Here is a 19910-nt window from a genome sequence, read left to right on the forward strand (position 1 = left end):
CCTGTTTGTCTCCCTCTCGCTCCCTTTGTCTCACTCACTGTTTGTCTCCCTCTCGCTCCCTCTGTCTTACTCACTGTTTGTCTCCCTTTCACTCTGTCCCCTCCCTCTCTCTCTCTCTCTGTCTCCCTACCTCTCCCTCTCTCCCTCTGTCTCCCTCCCTCCCCCTCCCTCTGTCTCCGTCTCTCTCCCTCTGTCTCCGTCTCCCTCCCTCTGTCTCCCTCCCTCCCTCTGTCTGCCTCCCTCCCTCTGTCTCCCTCCCTCCCTTTGTCCTCCCTTCCTCCCTCTGTCTCCCTGCCTCTCTCTCCCTCTCTCTCTGTCTCCCTCTCTCCCTCCCTTCCTCTCCGTCTCCCTCCCTCTCTCTCCCTCCCTCTGTCTCACTCACTGTTTGTCTCCCTTTCTTTCTGTCCCCCTCCCTCCCTCTCTCTCTCCCCCTCTCCCTCCCTCTCTCCGTCTCCCTCCCTCTCTATATTGCTCTCTCTTTCCCTCTGTCTCCCTCACTCTGTCTCCCTCCCTCCCTCCTCCGTTCTCCCTCCGTCTCCCTCCGTCTCCCTCCCTCTCCCTCCCTCCCTCCTCCTCCCTCTGTCTCCCTCTCTCTCTCCCTGTCTTCCCCCCTCTCCCTGTCTTCCTCCTCTCCCTGTCTTCCTCCTCTCCCTGTCTTCCTCCTCTCCCTCCCTCTTCCTCCCTCTGTCGCACTCTGTCTTCCTCCCGCTGTCACCTCACCCCCTGCTCTCACTCCCTGCTGCCCTCCATCACCTCACCCTGCTGTCCTCTGTCACCTCACCCCGCGCTGAGACGGCTTCCAGGGAACGCACACGGCCGCCGCACCCAAGTACTTCACAGGTCTTTTAAAGACCATTCACTTGTTAATGAGACTTTGTTGTATTTCACCTCTTCTTAGCGCCCCTGCAGCTCCACTCAATCAGAGGGGAGATGCAGGGGCGCTAAGATGAGGTGAAATACAACAAAGCCTCATTAACAAGTAAATGGCCTTTAAAAGAATCGCCCGGCCTCACAGCTCCGCGCTGCTGTAACCGGCGGTGTTCGCTGACAAGCACAGGGCACAGGCACTATGTCTGCAAGGTCCGCGGGCCGCCAAGGAAGGCTTGCCGGGCCGCTGACGGCCCGCGGGCCGTACTATGAGTACCCGTGCCCTAAAACGTACCCCACTTCCCCGCTACCCCCACCCTACTGCCCCCTGGCCCTGAAAACTGGCCATTTCCTGTCTCCTGCCCTGAGCCCTAAACCTCAGCCCCCTAAAAATAACTCAGACCCCAGCCCCCCTCCCTGACCCCTAAAAGCAGCCACCGCCCCTAAAATCTACTCCCACTTACCCTCTGCCCAACTGCCCCCTTTGCCTGTAAACTGCCCCTTTCCTTTCCCCTGCCCTGAGCCCTAAAACTCCTGACCCCCCAGCCCTGAAAACTACCCCGACCACCAGCCCCCAAAACTACCCCAACCCAAACAGACTACCCCCACCCCATCCCCTGCCATGAGCCCTAAATATCCTGACCCCCCAGCCCTGAAAACTACCCCTGAAACCCTGCAAACTACCTCACCCTCCCAAAACCCCACTTACCTCACCGCCTCATCCCAATCTTTCCTCTTCCTTCTCTTCCACGGAGCTGCAGCCAGCAACTAGACCGCGCATATACCTTAACCACGCATATGCGTGGTTAAGGCAAGCGTGGTTACGCTTGCGGTGTCAGAAAACGCTTGGCTGACTATTTTTTACATTGAGATATTTGTTGTGCAAACTGGGACCGAGGGAGGGCGAGATTGAACAAGAAAGACTGGTACATATTTGATGGTGCTGGTGAAGTTAAGAAATTGCTTGAGCTCTGTGACCTGATTTGACCCCCAGTCTATAAAAAACGAGTATACTGCGAATGTATTTTAAACCAGGTTTCAGAACCTCAGCTAATGGCTTTGCATTTCACAGAACTAAAGTTGTTAAATATGTCATTGTTACCATTTACAACATATTTTTCCTAAGCTTTGAGAATTGAGGTTACCCATGGGTAGTAGAGTACTTATATGTCCCATTATTGCCAGCCCAAAACAAAGGCAGGCAGCTTACTGGGGTATCATTGTTGTTTTTCCATTCAGTCTAACGTGGCGCTGTAGTGAGATAAAGCATTCATCAGAAGCAGCTCTCTACTCTTCAACATCCGACCTAGCTTCTTCTGCATAGGATGACCAGATGTCCTGGTTTCTCAGGCCTGTACTCATTTTAATACATGCACCTCAGTCTCCTAAGAGACTCTCGTGGATCAGATGATCGCCCTGGCTGTGCCTCAGGGTCGGACTGGCCTATAGAGCAATCAGGCAGTGCCCGATGGGCTGGGCTGGAAGATCAGTGTGTGGGCCAGTTGGAGCCGTTTTTACTGTTGATTTCCCTGAAATTGCCACTTTTTTAACCATCTGCTTCGCTAATGGGGGCCACTTTAATTCATTTGGTGCCCTGGCCGATGTGCCAGTCCGACCCTTGCTGTGCTTCTGTAGCAAAGGCAGAGATGCAAGTGTCAGACGGCGGGGCTTGTCTATGGCTTCCCTTGACTGTCACAGTGCAGCAGCTTAAGCCCACCCCGCTGCCAATGAAGAACTTCTATAGGCCGGATGCGAGTGTGGGTGTTCTCAAGTGTGGTGGAAAGGCTCCAGAGTCTGTATGCCCAGGTGTTTGGCCCACAGCATAAACGGTGGGTGGAAATTGAGGAGCAGTGTAAGTAATTGCAAATGTGGCCACTTCACTGGCATGTTCTTTACTGTTTCAACTTTAAAAAAAAAAAAATATATATATATATACACACACACATACACACACATATATATGTGTATAACTTCTTACTGGCACTCGCCAGTAGGTAGTTCTAGTTAGGACCTAGTTTCCATAGGAAAAGCATATTTGTTTTACTAATACCTATGGCGCCATTTGACGAATCTTCACAAAATGTTCAAAACTAGTTTGCCACTCTCTTTAGCTGCTGTCTGGAAAAGTTTGGGGTGGTTCGTCAAGCGGGGCTGAAAAAAAGGGGGATCCCAAAACGTGTATTCCCCATTCAATTTCCCTAGGGATTTTAGATGAGACTACAGCCCGAACCGCTGAATAGAATTACACCAAATTTGGCAGAAAGCTAGATCTGGTTCCAGAAAGATCTTTTTGGTGATTTGGTGTGAATTAATTCTGTTTTGGAGTTATTAAAGAAAAAATATGTATATGTAGAGACGAGGAGGGTCCACAAATCCGGCATATCTCAAAATAAGATCTGATTGACTGCCACCACTTCAATCAGGAAGTAGTGGAAGTCATCTTGGGACTCAAACTTGGCCGAGGTTCAAGAAAAAAACATAAAAATGACAAGAGGGCAGGATAGGAACACCCTGATCCCCAAGAGGCTCTGGGCCAATTTTATTTTTTTATTTTACCATGAATTCGCTGGAAAGGAAATAAACAGGCATGTTTTCCTGTGCTTGTTTTCACTAGCCCCCCGGGTCGGCCAGGTCTAAGGGGTGAATTATATCATTATATAATGGGGAGGAGGCATATGCGACCCTTCTGCCCGGCTGCTTTTAGCCCCAGGGACCCTATCCGCCAGGGCCCGGTCAATGTACAAAACCGGGAGGGGGGCCTAGTGGCCCCCCTCCCGGGCTGATTTCGACCCCATGGACCCCATTCCCTGGGGCCTGACCTTAGCAAAAAAGGCTATCTGTTGATGTGGCAGTGACTCAAAGCACAGTCTCTCCCTGGCCAGGCAGCAGCACCAGCGCACGTGGCGGGCCTAGACATGACCTCCGAGGATGCTGCCTGTGGTACCCGAGGGTGAAGGTGACGCAGCCACATACCGGGCTGTAGTAAACCTCACTCTGATGGACAGTGACAGGTGAGCTACTAACAACTCTCCGAGGATAAAAGCCGCCTTTTAAAACCTAGCCAGCAGCGGTGATATGGTCATTGAGGGTGACCGTATGAGTGAAACAGATAGAGTGCAGCACAACCTTCCTTTCAGCTGTGCGAATGCATGACTCCACTCCGGCCCAGAGGAGATCAGCTCACAGTAAAAATAACACAAACCCTTGTTCTTAGTAAGGGGCCATGTGAAGGCTGCAGGTAGCTATGAAAATGAATTAAAAAAAAGTAATAAAAGCATTGTTATCCCCTCCCTAGGCAGAAATCGAGCCCGGGGGTATGTGGCCCCAAGCCCCCACCCCGCCTTGGCTGTGGCACCAGTGAGATGCCAGCCAGTTGCCATACCACACTGCCTTCCAGGGTTAATGATCGTGGTAGTGCCGTGAGGAAGAGAAGTGATCGTGGGCTTGAAGATAACCTGAGCAGGGTAAGCGCCTCGAATCCCCTTCAGCTCTGGACCAGGCAACCAACCTCTCTTGTTCACTGAGAAATGATTAAACCATTTTTAAGTGCGCAAAATGTAAAGAAACGCTTCCCTATCAGAAAACGAAACATGGGAAATGCGTTCCAGTAGTTCCTGCCCACTTCGTCCTCTGGTGTTTGACCTCAGAGCATGCATTCTTTTGCTCAACCACAAGGAGTTCCTGCTGGGGGACGCAGGTGGAAGGGGGGGCGGGGGGGGGAAGCAGCTTAACAGCTCCTTGAAATCGATTCTATATTTTACTTTGAGCCAATGAAGTGTTTTGAAAAGGCTAGACAAATGGGTCCTAGGACCGACCCTCACAACAGCCCTGGCTGCAGCATTCTGAACCAATTGCAGACGGTTCAGCAAAAATTTCGGGATGCCCAGATAGAGAACATTTGCGTAGTCTAATCTGAAGATGATAAGAGCCTGAACTACAGTCTGTCTATGAGGCATAGACAGAAGGGAGAGAAAATTCCTCATCATTTTGAGAAGCCTGAAACCTGTGCCCGTCACAGATTTCACCTGCGATTTCATAGAGAGATCTGAGTCCAATAAGACTCCAAGATTTTTCACTGTAGTCACAGGGTTGGGTGGAGAAGGCTGGTCCTGTGGCCATCAATTTTTCCACTCGTCCCCAGGAGTGTGTCCAAAGAAGATAATTTCAGTCTTAGCCGAATTGCAGGACAGCTGGTTCAGATGAAACCATCCAAAAATATTGGACAGACATTCCCTGATTGAAGATTCATTAAAAGGTTCATCCTTCCCATAAGTAAACAAAATTTGAGAATCGTCAGCATATGTTATAATCTTGGCTCCAAATTTTTCAGCAAGAGAGGCCAATGGGGCCATATATATTTAAAAGAGTCGGGCTCAACACGGAGCCCTGGGGTACTCCCACATTTAATTGGGGAATAACAGCAGAAAAAGGAGGAGACCAGACAGATTGTTGACGCTCATTGAGGAAAGAGGAGAACCAGTTAAAAACCGTGCCCCGTAGGCTGCATTCCCTCAATCTCTGAAGGAGGCGGTCGTGGGGCACGGTATCGAAAGCGGCTGAGAGATCAAGCAGTATAAGAACTGCTTTACCTCCTCTGTCAAGAGTGTTCTTAATGCTTTCAGAGATTTCTAGCAGAGCTGTCTCAGTACTATGATTTGCTCTAAAGCCAGATTGGCTCGCATGAAGAGCGTTGGTGGTTTCTAGATGATTAGTAATTACTGCATTTTTTTCACAAGGTTTTAGCAAAGAAAGGAAACAGTGTGATAGGCCTGTAGTTGTTAGTGACTGCTGGATCGGCCGTGGTTTTTTTTTAGAAGAGGGAGCTGGATGAGTCTGTAGATGAGCTTCTATGGCATTCACAGTGATGTCTGGGCTTCGTGAGTGTGCAGGTGAGTTTCTTATCACTCACGGGGATGTCTGAGCTTCGTGTCTGTGCAAGTAAGGAGCTTCCCTGGCCCTCAGGGATGTCTGGGCTTAATGAGTGTGCAAGTGAGGAGCTTCTCTGGCACTCACAGTGATGTCTGGGCTTAATGAGTGTGCAAGTGAGGAGCTTCTCTGGCACTCATAGTGATGGCTGGGCTTAATGAGTGTGCAAGTGAGGAGCTTCTCTGGCAATCACGGTGATGGCTGGGCTTAATGAGTGTGTAAGTGAGGAGCTTCTCTGGAACTCACCGGGGATGTCTGGGCTTTGTGAGTGTGCAGGTGAGCTTCTTGGCACTCACGGGGATGTCTGGGCTTCGTGAGTGTGCAAGTGAGGAGCTTTTCTGGAACTCACAGTGCTGTCTGGGCTTAATGAGTGTGCAAGCGAGGAGCTTCTTTGGCCCTAAGTGATGTCTGGGCTTAATGAGTGTGCAAGTGAGTAGCTTTTCTGGCACTCACAGGGATGTCTGGGCTTAATGAGTGTGTGAGTGAGGAGCTTCTCTGGCACTCACAGTGATGTCTGGACTTAATGAGTGTGCAATTGTGGGGCTTCTCTGGCACTCAGTGATGGCTGGGCTTAATGAGTGTGCAAGTGAGGAGCTTTTCTGGCACTCACAAGGATGTCTGGACTTAATGAGTGTGCAATTGAGGAGCTTCTCTGGCACGCACAGTGATGTCTGGATTTAAGTGTGCAAGCAAGGAGTTTCTTGACACTCTAATAGTTCCTCTGATGCAAGCGCTCATTTCATGGGGGTCAGTAACCCTGATTAAGGCGTGAGTGGGACCCTGCACTTGGATCACAGCTGCAACTTGTACAGAAATATTTCACTTTTTACCAAGCACACGTTTCGCCAAGTAAAACTTCGTGATGTTTATGTAGGGAAAATGGTGCAGCTCGGAATGGAGGGAATCATATCAGACTCTCACCTCATACCTCATTCCAAGGTGAGGAATCCAGAAAGACTAGAAAACACTACACCCCATCCTACCCGCAGGCTCCGGGTATTACCGCCCGAATTCTGGAGAGTTCGTAATAAGGCTCATACGTCAGGTATGAGCTGGGTGAGATTGTAGCTTAGCAGACCCTCCAGAGGCGTTTAATGCACAGGCAGGAGTGACTTTTTCTCTATTTTTCTTTAATCTATTTCTTTATCCCAACGTTTAATTTATCATTCAATTTTGTTTGCCATCATAGGGCTTGAATTAGTACACAATGGGTAATAAAATTCAAAGTTGTCCGAAACAGGGGCTCCCTAAATATTTTTTTGCACAGGGCCCCCAACATTATTAGGACAATAGTGAGCCCCTCAGACACCTAAAACCATATCCAAGCTGGGTGAGGCTGCAGCCCCGGAGACCCTCAGGCATAACATTATTACTGAGCTGGCAGTATGGGAAGCCCCAGATCCCAGCCAGTGCCATGGAGTCTGCTGCGGGGCATTCTCTACGGCACTCACTGTATCTTCATGTATCTTAATACATCTGCAGTAAGGGTCCCCTGAAGCGTGCCTCAACGCTTACACAGGTTTAGGCATCCCTAATTCAGGGAAAGAGATGACCTCCACATTCAACAAGGCATTCTTCTCAGCTTTCACCTAAGAGGGATTGAACTATTAATCACCTTCGACCGCCGCTGGAACCCCAACATCAGCCCTTGAATTTCTGGGATGGGTAGGGGACACCAGGTACCTCCAGGGTCCAATATTTGTCCCCTGAGGAGCTCGGATGGGTGGAGATCACAGATACCTTCTGAACCAGATAATAATTTTGTGAAGAGCTGGGATTGGCCGCGGGCACTGGTTACACACGCACAATTACTAACCCCAGATGAGCTGCGGTGGACAAAGGGCATTCACTCCGCTTGATCTGGTTATCGTTCTCTGAGGAGTTGTGAATGGCCGAGGGTTGACACACTTTAAGAAGGAGCATGTGGGATCAGGGAGTAGGGACAGGCAGCACTTACCTTCTCTAGCCCCATGTTGTCCATGAAGAGCGACTCCATGTAACGTCCAAAGGACTGAAAGGCGAAGTCGGGGAGAGATCGGAGCGGGTTGTGGGAAAGCTTCAGGTCCTCCACCACCCTCAGCTTGCTCATGGCTGCCGCCGGGTAGCTGCTAAGCTGGTTACCTTCGAGGTGGAAGATGGCCAGGTTCTCCACCTCATCCAGGGAGCCTGGCTGCATGGAGGCGATCTCATTGTTGGAGAGGTACAGCCAGCGGAGGTCCTTGGCTCCGGCAAAGGTGCCAGGCTTCAGCTCACGGATCTTGTTGCTGCTCAGCTGCAGTACGAAGAGGTTGATGAGCGGGGAGAAGATGCCTTTGGGAAGCTCCACCATCCTGTTGTGATCCATGTACAGGTACGTGAGCTCGGACAAGTCATCGAAAGCCCCCTGCTTGAGCGTGCTAATCTCATTATTGGACAGGTAAAGATAGACAAGCTTGTTCAAGCCCCGGAAGGCCCCGCTGGCGATCTCTTTGATCTGGCTGTGCTGCAGGTGAAGGCTCACCACCCCTTTCATCTCCTTGAAGGTGTTGGCGGCCAGCACTGGGAAGCTGTTCCTCTGCAGGCTCACGAGCAGGGTCTGGTCAGACACCTTGGGGACCTTCTTCAGCCCTGCTCCATTGCATATGACATGCTGCTGTCCCCCCATAGGGCAGTTGCAGTTTTGGGGGCACGCCTGCAAGATAGGGATGGCCCATGACAGCAGAGCGAGCTTGAGGAGGAAGCTGGTGCAGGCCATGGTCAGCACTGAGAGGAGCTGCAGAGGGAAGTGTGCTGGACTGGGAACACAGGGCTATTTATAATCGCATTTCAAGGCAGACCCAATCCAAAAACCACAAGCAGCAGCCAGGCTCCTGCGTGCAGGCGTCACATTTTGGGAGCAGAGTGTGAAATTAACCCCAGTGCAACCAAATAGAGATGTTCTGGACCAGTCAGAGCAAAACAGTATCGGAAGAAGAAGAGGAGCGTTATATTGGGAGGAGGATGGGAGGGCTGGGGAGTCAGGGTCATGTAACAGGGAAGAGAGAGAGCAGGGGGGAGGGACTGATGCACACCTGAGAGCCTGGACTTCACCTCCAGCCAGCCCTTTGTATTGGAGTATATGTATTATACTAAATGTATTATAGTTGCTGCAATTTCGTTTTCGGCCTTCAGCAGTGGTCTCTTAAAATATTTTCATTTGTGTGTGGTACCAGTATATCTGTGTGCATACTATTCTCGCCTGTGTGCACAATGTAAGGTAGGGTAGTGATGAACTACTATGCTAGTGACCGTGGTGAGAGTGCAGTCCCGTCTGAAGGTTGTTGGAGTGCTGTGAGGCCACATAGAACGCATTAAAATACTACACAAATGACAAGTAACAGTAACAACCAGGGGCCGGATTACAGAAGCAACCGGGGGTCCCATGGGTATGTGCGCCCTCTATGTGCACCCTGGGGCACTTTGGTATTACAGAAGGGGCCGCAGACGCTTGTGCTTCCCCATCTGGAATACAAATAGCGCTGGCACACATGTAGCACCAGCGCTATCTCAAGAGGGCATTCCCTCATGTGAATGAGGGTGTGGCACCATGCAAATGAGGGAATCTCTTTACCTCTGTGCCCGCGCCGCATTATGGATGCAGCCACAGAGGCAAAGAAGCTGTCAGGAGGTGCACTGACAGTGCGCCACAAAAAGGTGGCACACTGTCAATGCGCCTCTGATGCAGCCCTCCTGAGGGTTTTAGGGGGTCCCATGGTCCCCCAGACATACCTTTGCAGGTGGGTGCAGTCACTCTATGCACCCGCCTGCAAAGGGGATCTCTTCCCCCCCCCCCATCTTTAAAGTGCAGGTGGGTGCCGCCTGCACAGTGAAACACAGAGCAGATGCTTCAAAGCCACTAGGTATTGCACTTGAATGCACTGCGCCCAGGGCAGCACAAGATTGCGGCTACCCTATGCACAGCACTTTCAACATTGGAGGGCGCACTTTCCCTGCTTGTGCCTGGCGCACCAATTTGAAGGTGCGCCATGGCGCAAACAGGGAAGGTGCACCCTGCTTGTTTAATTACAGTGGGGAAACTGTTGCAAAAGCACTTTGGTATTAAATACATCCCAGTATCACGCGGTGAGTTAAACAGTTGCTGCTCACACAAATGTTGAATCGCAGGTGACAAGTTCACATCCTAGCAAAGCTGGCTTAGCCTTCTATCCGTGCAAGGGCAGGAAATCGAGTATCATAAAACTGAGCATTAATCATATGTGTCACTTGAAGCCCTTTAAAATGGCATTTGTGTCGTATATAGCACTACATATCAAAAACAAATTATTATTACCACGTTACCCAAATTAAAGAGCTGGACCTCTGAAAAGATAGTGTAGAAGAGCAGCCTGGAATTACTTCCATCCAACACTGATCCAGTTGATCGGTTGAAGTGGGCTTAAAAGCCTTTGCACCAACTCAACGGCGTTTACATTACAAAATCAGTAGATACTCCCTGAACAATACCAATTCCGACACCCAGAGGACAGCAGAAGAACAAAGAGCAACTCCTAGAATTGATCAATCAGTGATTGTGCAAATCCTACATTCTTATCATGCATTGGGTTGGTCTGTGACAGAGATCAAGGGCAGGTTTAAAGATTGGGATGGAAGCCTTCGGTGGCCATAGAATCACCTAGTTGATCACCTACTTGGCCCGTGGATATCTGGTAAAGAGCCCTACCTGACATGAGTTGCAAGCCCAATGTAAATACATTTGCATTTAAAGACCTTCATTTTGTGAATAAAATGGTAGTAACTATGAGTTTTGTTCAAGAATGACTTGGAAGAAGAGTACTGCAAATGAGACCGGCACTACAAGGTTTGTTGCTTGTTCTTTTGCCACATCAGTTGTCTAGAGAATGCAGAATTTTATTATTCAGGAAGATCTGCTCTCCAATTTCTATAAAGATTAATCCAAGGCATGTAGGCAATTATTTTTGTTTTTATTATATGTAGTGATGTATTAAAGGTGTGTAAGCCAGCAGATTCTTAAAGTGTGCCAAACCATGGGTTTGCTTTGGCCCTAAGTCCAAACGTATTCGCTGTTTAGGAAGAGACAGGGATTTCTGTGGATAATATAAAGGATATTTGGTAAAAACAATGCATAATGGCAATTACTGCTGGTACAGGGATGCTGAAAGAGAAGACGTTCATACACAATGCAAATAAAAGACCAAATACTGTTTATGCAAATTTTGTAAATATATTTGAAAAGACAACTTCGGTGTGCTCAGTGTCCCAAGTGAACATAGACCTTTGTCTTCTAGCAGCAAGAAACCGACCAGGGCGGTTCTCTTTGGAGACGGGAGGCAAATCTACTGATCGTGAGTTGCGGCTGATGTGGATGGCCCACACTTCCGCTTGAGAACAGACATGGGGATCTCAAACTTTGTGCAGTGGCAAAACATGCCTGCACCACTCCATATTGTTTTCGATGATGTGTCCATCATCACACACTCCGGATATCTGCCAGAGTGTTCCCCCTCACTGGGCGCCCAGCAGGGCCCTATGTGAGTAACATATAATTCCTTTTCCTCACTTGGTTGTTGAGCAATAAAATCATTCTGGCTTCATCGCATTACGTTTCAGGTGTCCCCTATCCTTCGGTCCTGATGAGTCCGTCCCATTGCTCACGAGATCGAAATGCAGTCGACTCGCATTGTAAGCAAACCATTCCTAGTCGCTGTGATATAACCATAAGGCTGTAACTAAACATTCTGTATCGCATAATGGTCGTTTAGATGTACCAAGAAACCTTGTTGTATGTCTTAATTTGTCACCCAATGTGTGTTGGTTCTATGTTCACTTGGGACACTGAGCACACCGAAGTTGTTGTCTTTTCAAATATATTTTCAAAATTTACATAAACAGTGCTTGGTCTTCTATTTGTATTGTCTATGAACATCTTCTCTTTCAGCACCCCTGTACCAGCAGTTATTGCCATTGTTATCACCAAATATCCATTATATTATCCACAGGAATCACTGTCTCTTCCTAATATTCTATATACCCTGGTTCCTAGTGTTTAGGGTTTCCCTGGTCTTTTGAATACAAAAGTATTAGCTGAGCCAACTAAAGAAGTAGCATGCAAATTACATCACAAACATAATGTAAACATATGATAAAGATTTTATTAAATTAAAAATATATATTTCTTAAACATTTATAAACATTTAAATGTAGTACGATATCAGTGGTTCTTAACCTTTTGACTTCGGTGGACCCCTACTTAATCGTTACTTGAACCCAGGGACACCCACTCAATCATTATTGGAATCAGGGGACCCCCCCCACTGAGTCATTAGTGGAAACAGTGTACCCTGTCCTAAGTATTTTTGATGATTTGAGCCACAAAACAATACATAAAAAATACAGAAACTTTCATTCATCAAACAAATGTACGAATTATTAAATATTGTTTCTAATTTGCAAACAAGTATAGAAAAAGCAAATGTAACTTTAGGGGAAGGTTGAAGCCTTTCTAAATTCGATTGACTCATCGTCCATACTAGATTTTTGATTGATGCACTTGCATTTCTCCTAAGAATCAAGCATTAACTTATTGTTTAGCCTCCAATTTAGAATTCCTTCACATTTACAGAATGTTTTACATTTTACATTCTACTTCTTTGTGTATACACTTTATTAATCTGTTAATATTATTTATTTTTCAAAGCTGCCGCTGACTCCCTAGGTAGGCTTTGTCGACCCCCAAGTGTCTCCGGACCACAGGATTAAGAACTACTCCCATACTTAATATCACTGTATTGAGTGAGCTGTATTGAAAGAATTCCTTTCTAAACATGAACTTAGAAATATTCAGGAACACTGCTGTGCCATGTTAATGTTGCCATCGGTCAAACTCATCAAGTTAAATAAAACTGACACATTATGTTAAAGTTATAAAAATACTCTTATGTGAAAAAGAAGGCACGGTACCAATTTATATCCATAGCGCTGGTTTTCCCTTACGTAACGCATCGTTTTGAACACTTCTAATGAAAACAATCTGCAGATAGATTATTGGCCATTGCAGTGGGAGGTGTGGGCTCTGCATTTGTCACTGTTTGTGAAAAGGTCAGCTGTTGTCATGCAGGATACCCCTCGCTCAACCTGGACTCTGTGCACGTAAGGAGTGGGTCTTTGGAGCAGCCATCTAGTTCACAGGAGGCTGGGGCAGGTGTTGCAGCACAAAGAGGTTATGAATGGCGGCCTTTTAACAATACTTGAATTATTGCTGATTAGGAGAAATGGGAAGTAGCCCTAAACTAGCAGGAGCGTATCCCTGAAGCCTTTAATGCAGCATGTCCTGATACCCTGAAAGGCAGGAAGGAGGCACTTTGGCAGGCACGGCACAGATCATCAGTAACTAAACCTTTGTTAGCGACTGAGTTATCAATTTGGTGAGATGTGTCCACCATATTGGATTGGTAAATAAAAAATGAAAGCAAATGTTGCGTCATTTCACTTGTGCACGAAAGCATTCTGACTTGAGCGCACTCATACATCTTCATGCATACAGGTGCCAGTGGAATAATTCCAGCAGTGATTCTGTCATCACATTCTTTTGTTTACATTTTTTTTTAAACCATGCTGCCCAGCATCAGGGGAAAAAGCCAGACTCTGTAGAGCATTACCAAACGGCATTGGCAAAGCATATAGGTCTCAAAGGTGAGATCTGTTGGCCTTGTTTTACCAGTATTGGCAGACCTAATATATCTGGCTTTACTGTGATAAACAGCATTTGAGCCTGCCTGTGTTTGTCTGTGGTAGCACATTAAAGCATTACAACCAGGCTTATATCTAACGCTAGCCCGAAGAGAAAATAAATGTTGTAATGTATAAAGTGACGCTCTGTAGTGACAGCAAGGTAACATGATAATCCATTGCCAAATGTAGAAATCGTAGGTTAGTGCATCATTCTGCATTGATCTCTCATTACAACACTATGTGGAACAGTGTTAGTCTAGCTTCGGTCATCAAGAAATGCATGATGGTGAGAACCACCCCTTCTTCACTTCTAGTACAGTACAGGCAACAGTAAGATGGAAATACTGCTAGGAAGCCACAGAGCTCCTGTGCCCTCTTTACCTGCACGAACATCTTAAGTATTTTGCGAACCCACGTGATACTTATTTTGGGGATCCCTGTTCGGAACACCTATATGTTTTAGGTTTAGCATATATCTTGCCTCGGTTGGCTACTGTATCAATAATTTCTATTTTGCAGCATATTTTTTTTTTTTTAATAAATATTTTTATTATATTTTTAAAAACACAAAGTAAACCAACCATTACAAAATCAGGTACAGTCTTGCAGTGCTGTACATTAGTAAACCATTCATCAGATAGTACACCTTTATAGCCATGTCAGGCCATTGGAGAAGTCCTCTTTATAGAGCCCACACATTTGTATCGCTAATCCATGGGGTTTCCCTTAGGTACTAGGGGCCTTGTGCTGGTCATTGAGCCCGAGAGGAACATCCTTCTGCGATCCAGCTAGTCATCACCCACTGATACATCAAAACCATAGTATTTCCTCCATTTACCCCATACCCTGTTAAATTTCTTCGGGCACCCCCTCACCTTAAATGTGACCCTTTCTGCTGCCATATACATGTCCATCCCCGCTCTCCACTCCCGGAGTAATGGTGCGTTGACGGCTCCCCAAGTCCTCGCCACTTCCCTCTTCGCCACCACCAGTGCTAGTGCAGTAAAGAGTATTGCGGCCGGCTCAGGTTCACGCCGCCTGGGATTCCCAACAGTATAAATTTAGGGTCCGGGGGTATATCGACCTCTAGTACCTTACTCAGTTCCCCCAATACCTTCCCCCAATAGGCCTGTATGGTAGTGCAGTCCCAAATGTTGTGGTAAAAGTCACCCTCCCCATGTCCACATCGCTGACAGGTGGGGTCGTTTGCTTGTCCAATTTTATGTAGTCTGGCTCAGTCATAATAGGCTCTGTGGAGTATTTTGTATTGAATGAGGTGAAGGCTCGATTTAATTGCTACCTCCCTAGGGTGTATTAAGGCTGCCTCCCAGTCTATGGTTTCGAGTGCACCCAATTTCCCTCATAGGTAGATCGCATATTTTGCAGCATAGTTAAGACTGAGAAATGTAAGAATTCACTTGTGGAATATCCCTCAATCAATCTTTCTGCTCCCTCAAAAACATGCAGCCTCGTTATGCAGTACAAACATGCAACACTTTATTGTAGAAGTCCCAAATTATATTTGTAAAGCACGTTTCACAAAGAGTTACTTGAATATATAACAATTGTTTGCTGTCATCAAAGTCAGTGCTTCTGTTTTATCAGCCTTGGGGCGATGAAAGGCTGAAGGAACCCATCCTGTTTTAAATCAAAGAGAGATATCTGCATTTGTCCACTGAGCTATCAGGCATGGCTTAACAGGATATAGAGGTAGGCTTTACACCTGGAATGACGCCATGTGTCAGAATCACGGTCAGATGGCAAAGGGGCAAGCAGGAGCTACTGGGCCCAACTGTGGGCACTGAGGCCTTTTATTACTGATGTTCTGGGGCCCAACCTACTATGGATCCCGAGCAACTGGGCCAAGTACTTCTTCAGCACTTGGCTTGCAGTGGTAGCGCAGATCGAACAGTCCAAGGCTTCTCGCGAGGGGGGAGGTAGACCCAGGAGGGTGAACACAGGCTCACAACTCAAAATACGTTTGGCAGCAATAAATGATTGTCCAGTCAAATACTTACTTTTATGAAAAAAAGGAGTATTTATATACAAACACAAATTAAAATACTGCATTCACAAACAATACACACCGTCTCCTGAGGTCGGGTTTCTAGAGTTGTAACAAGCGGGGTCCTGAGTCCCACCCCCCTCTAGCTAGCATTCCCCATTCATTATATTCAGGTTAAGCTCCACTAGTAGTCCAAGCCTTAGGAGTCCCACTCCGATTATGTATTAAAGTCAAAAGTGTTCCAATGCAGAATTCTCCATACAGCAGGCAAGTTCCCCTGTGGCTGTTTGGCCCATAAATCACTCTACCAGCACCAGCAGGATGTGAATGACCGGATCCTCCGAGCATGCCTCCTTCACTAAAGCTGCAGCAGCTGTCTCCTGTAGGTTACTCACACCGGGCCCAGAGGGGGCACCGGTTGAGTGTCCTCAAGTTCCTTAAATGCAGACCTGCAGGGGCGGTGGGCAGGGGCTTCTCGATGCTCCTCCAATGCTGGTAAGTTTCTTGTGACCTTCCCCACATGAGGAGGGGGCTGGTCCTCAGTCAGGGCTTGACCCCGATCAGGTCACCATGGCAGCCTCCTTTTCGCAATAACAGTCTCAACCATGCTCCTTGCTTTGTCCTGGTGCCAGACCCCTCTCCCCGCACACAGGTTTACTGTCCTCACTCCACACAGGAGCTACGGCTCAGCAGCAATCATCATCATCATCATCATCAGTCTTTATTCGATTTAAAATGAATCATGAAAGACACAAACATAAAAACAAGAGCACAATTATTGTGCCCACAATGGTACAAAACAGCAATAAATACATTAAAAGAATGTTAAGAGAAACATTAAATAAGTAGTATGCTGATGAATAGATCTTGGAATATTAAAAAAAAGAAAAAGGAAAAAAACACACTATCAGTTACACGTACTAAATCACTAGGCAGAAAGAACAGGCTGGACACACGTTAATAGCCCATTTTCCATGTTCTCTAGGAGAGCTCCTGGGGGGTTCCTGATCGCTTTTCTTCGTAGAGACCATGCCCAACCCAAATATTTTGCTAGGGCCACTGAGACAATTGTTAGAGAACTAGTGCGCAGAATTCGAAATGCCACAGCACTGCTCCTGGTACCAAGTGCCTTACACAAAGGGGAAAGCCAGACACGTCTTGGAGTAATAAGTATCGGGCAAGCAAACAGGAAATGAGCAATTGATTCTGATTTAGCCCCACATACAGGGCACGATTCCTCCTGTTTCCTATCCCATCTCCTTGTCAGGGATCTAAGGGGTAGAGACCCAGCTCTAAACTGAAAATAGAGTTTCCTGTCCCCCGTATTAGTAACCAGGTCCCAGTATGACTCTAGAGCAGGGACAATTTTGGCCTCTAGAAAGTTAGCAGACATCCCTGAGGCTCTATTCAATACCTGAAGGTCTACCCTATCCCAGTATGCCTTTTTGAGGGAGTTCTTTGATGGAAACAGGGCTGTCGACGGGTCATACCATAGCACCTCCATACCCATTCCTTTCAGTGTCTCATGTAAATTCTTTAACCATACAATTTTATGGAATTCATCAGTTTTTATAATGTCCATGAGACCGTTGGCGTAATGGGAGAGCTCGGGAGTAGTCCAGAGTCTCCGCCAATATAAAACCGGCCGAAGCTTTGCGATGTCCAAAATGGACCTCCTGCCTAAATCGTGTCTAAGTGGAATCAGTGGAGTACTCTGGGGGAGACCAGTTATACTCCGAAGGAATTTGTTTTCAACACTAGATAAAAGGGATAACTGGTCAAAACCCCAAAGCTTCGCCCCATATAGCGCAGAACTTAAAGCCTTGGCTTCGTAGACTTGCAGTACTGGGCTTATTGGTTTTGTAAATGACTTACTGAATTCCCTACATAGAGCACCGGTCAGTTGTTTGAAACGCAGGGTAGCCAGTTCAATGTGTTTACGCCATTTGTTGTCATTTGATATTTGGATACCAAGGTACGTAAAATTAGTTACCGTCTCCAAGGGTTGCCCATTCATAAATACCTTTTTTCTTCGAGAACTCACGTGGGGGTTAAAGGCCATGAATTTTGTTTTTGTCACGTTAACCTCCAGACCGTAGTCAAGGCAAAAGTTGTCAAACAAGCGCAGGGCTTTTTGCAGACCACTCAACGTTTTGGACACGATAAGCGTGTCGTCTGCAAACATTAGTATAGGGATGGGAACTCCAGCCAACCTTGGGGAGTCTATGTTTGCAGAAAGCATGAGATCAACTATTCCATTAATATATAATGAGAAGAGCGTGGGTGCCATGGTGCAACCTTGGCGCACACCACGCTCGACCGGGAACTCAGGGGTAACCTGACCTGGCCCGCCCCATTGAATCCTAGCGTAGTTGGACTCATGCAATCGCATAACCAAAGTCAGAATTTCGTTAGGGAGACCAAGCTCTTCCAAAACTGCCCACAGCCGGATACGAGGCAGCAATCTTCATGGGGGCCCCGCCTGGCACACATGCTTACCTATTTCACTCTGCTCAAGGTCTACAGCACGATCGTTGCAATCTGTCACAGTTAAAGTGACTCCAAATCTGATAGCCCCACAGCACAGGCCATGCGAATGACTAGAGGCTCACACCTGGTTGTCAGCCACAATGATGTGTATCAAAAGGTTACCCAAGGGCCTTAGCCTTACTCTGTATGATTCACATATCAGCCCCATCTCCTTCCTGAGATGTGCCCCAGCCCCTTCTCAGTGATTTGTTCCTGAGTCAAAGACCACCCTTTGTCGTAGACCGAAGAGCCTCGCTCTCCCTTCCTCCACCTTCGATTTCTACATTGGCAATGGATTATCACGTTACCATGCTGTCACTGCAGAGTGTCTTGTTATACAACACACCGCAGAGAGACTGGGAAGCTCCTGACGCGCCCGGTGCGGATCACAGAGGCGCTTGTCTGCTTCCTTGACGCAGTTTATTGCTCGGAGGCTCCTGCTGATCAAATCTTGGAGCAGGATTTGTTCCGGGCTGTCCGATTGCCCACCTTATAAGAGGCAGGCCCTCAGCTCCCAGATGGCAAAATAATGAAGGATATGATAGTGGATGCCATTGGATCCATGTCCAATAATAAAGCCACAGGGACAACGGGTTCCAGATAGTATTTTATAAGAAATATAAGGACCAGGTGGTCTCCCTGCTCTGCAAACTATTTAAAGAGTTGGAAGGCCTCGACGGCTGCACCCAGAATATAACAAAGCACTCATTAGTCTCATTTTGAAGCCCAACAAAGACCCTACTATTTGCATGAGCTACCGCCCCATTCACCTCTCAATGCAGATATGAAGGTGCTTGCGAAGGTCTTAGCGACTAGTATCAAGCAGGCTATCCTGAACCTTATCCATGATTACCGAGTGGTTTTCGTGCCCAGCCACTTCTCTCACAACCACTTGCGCCTCCTGGTTAACGTTCTTTGGCATGTCTGTGACGATAGGGACCACAAGCTTCTCCTGCCATCAGAATCCAAGAAGGCTTTTGACAGGGTGGAGTGAGGGTACTTATTCTGCATCCTAGACAGGGCTGGTAAGGGTCCAAGGTTTTTGGCCAAGTTCAAGTGGCTTTATATATCCCCATCACACATGCTTATTGCAGCGGCCTCTTATCTCAAACCTTCCCTATACTGCAGGGGATGACGCAGGGGTATCCATTGTCCCCTCTCCTGTTTTCCTTGGCATTGGAGCCCTTAGCGGCCACCATCCACCAATCTGCCCTTATCAGGGGTATCGATACCCCAGCAGGTGAATGCAGGATCCTACTTTACTCTGATGGCATTTTGTTGCCCTGGAGTGACCCTGGGGCATCTGTTCCACATCTTATCTCCTTGATTTATGATTTTTAAATTTTTTCAGGGTACAAGATCAATTGGATGAAGAGTGAGGTGCTCCCATTCACACTCTGTGCACCCCTGCCCTCTTTGACCACATATGGCTTCACCTGGAACCCGAATGGTTTGTAGTATTTTGGCCTCTTGATTAACAGGGGTCTCTAATGTGGTGCGGGATAACATCCAGCCCCTTATAGCCCGAACGGAGCATGACTTTACTCGTGGATCTGCTCTGAAGGTCTCTCTGCGGGAGAGTGTCCAGATAGTAAAGATGGTAACGGCTCCCTGGTTCAATTATTTTATTAGCATGCTGCAGCTCCAGATCTCCGCTACACTGCCCGTGCAGAATAAAGGTATGTACGAAGTTGTTTGTGTGGATGAGCAGGAAGCCTTGACTCAAGCTCGCGAGGCTGTATGTTAATACTAGGGCCATGAGGCTCCACCTGCCGAATATGCACCTGTACTATCTTGCGCACCATCTTTCCCAGGTGGCTTGCCTCCTGGCACCCATGAATTCCCTTCCACAGTA

At 47.4% G+C, this 19910-nt stretch overlaps 2 protein-coding genes across 4 annotated transcripts in view; one reads left to right on the forward strand and one right to left on the reverse strand.

The window, feature by feature from the left end:
• Nucleotides 1-8543, reverse strand: part of CHAD (chondroadherin) — a 79863-nt gene extending 71320 nt beyond the window's left edge. Inside the window, exon 1 of the mRNA XM_085617108.1 lies at nt 7751-8543. Coding sequence (XP_085473234.1) covers nt 7751-8527 — 777 coding nt within the window. The 5' untranslated portion in view covers nt 8528-8543. The remainder of the gene's footprint in view (nt 1-7750) is intronic.
• Nucleotides 1-19910, forward strand: part of ACSF2 (acyl-CoA synthetase family member 2) — a 720413-nt gene that overhangs the window by 565971 nt on the left and 134532 nt on the right. The window lies entirely within an intron of this gene.

The sequence above is a fragment of the Triturus cristatus genome, chromosome 7 (assembly GCF_964204655.1).
Source record: "Triturus cristatus chromosome 7, aTriCri1.1, whole genome shotgun sequence".
NCBI classification, from domain to species: domain Eukaryota; kingdom Metazoa; phylum Chordata; class Amphibia; order Caudata; family Salamandridae; genus Triturus; species Triturus cristatus.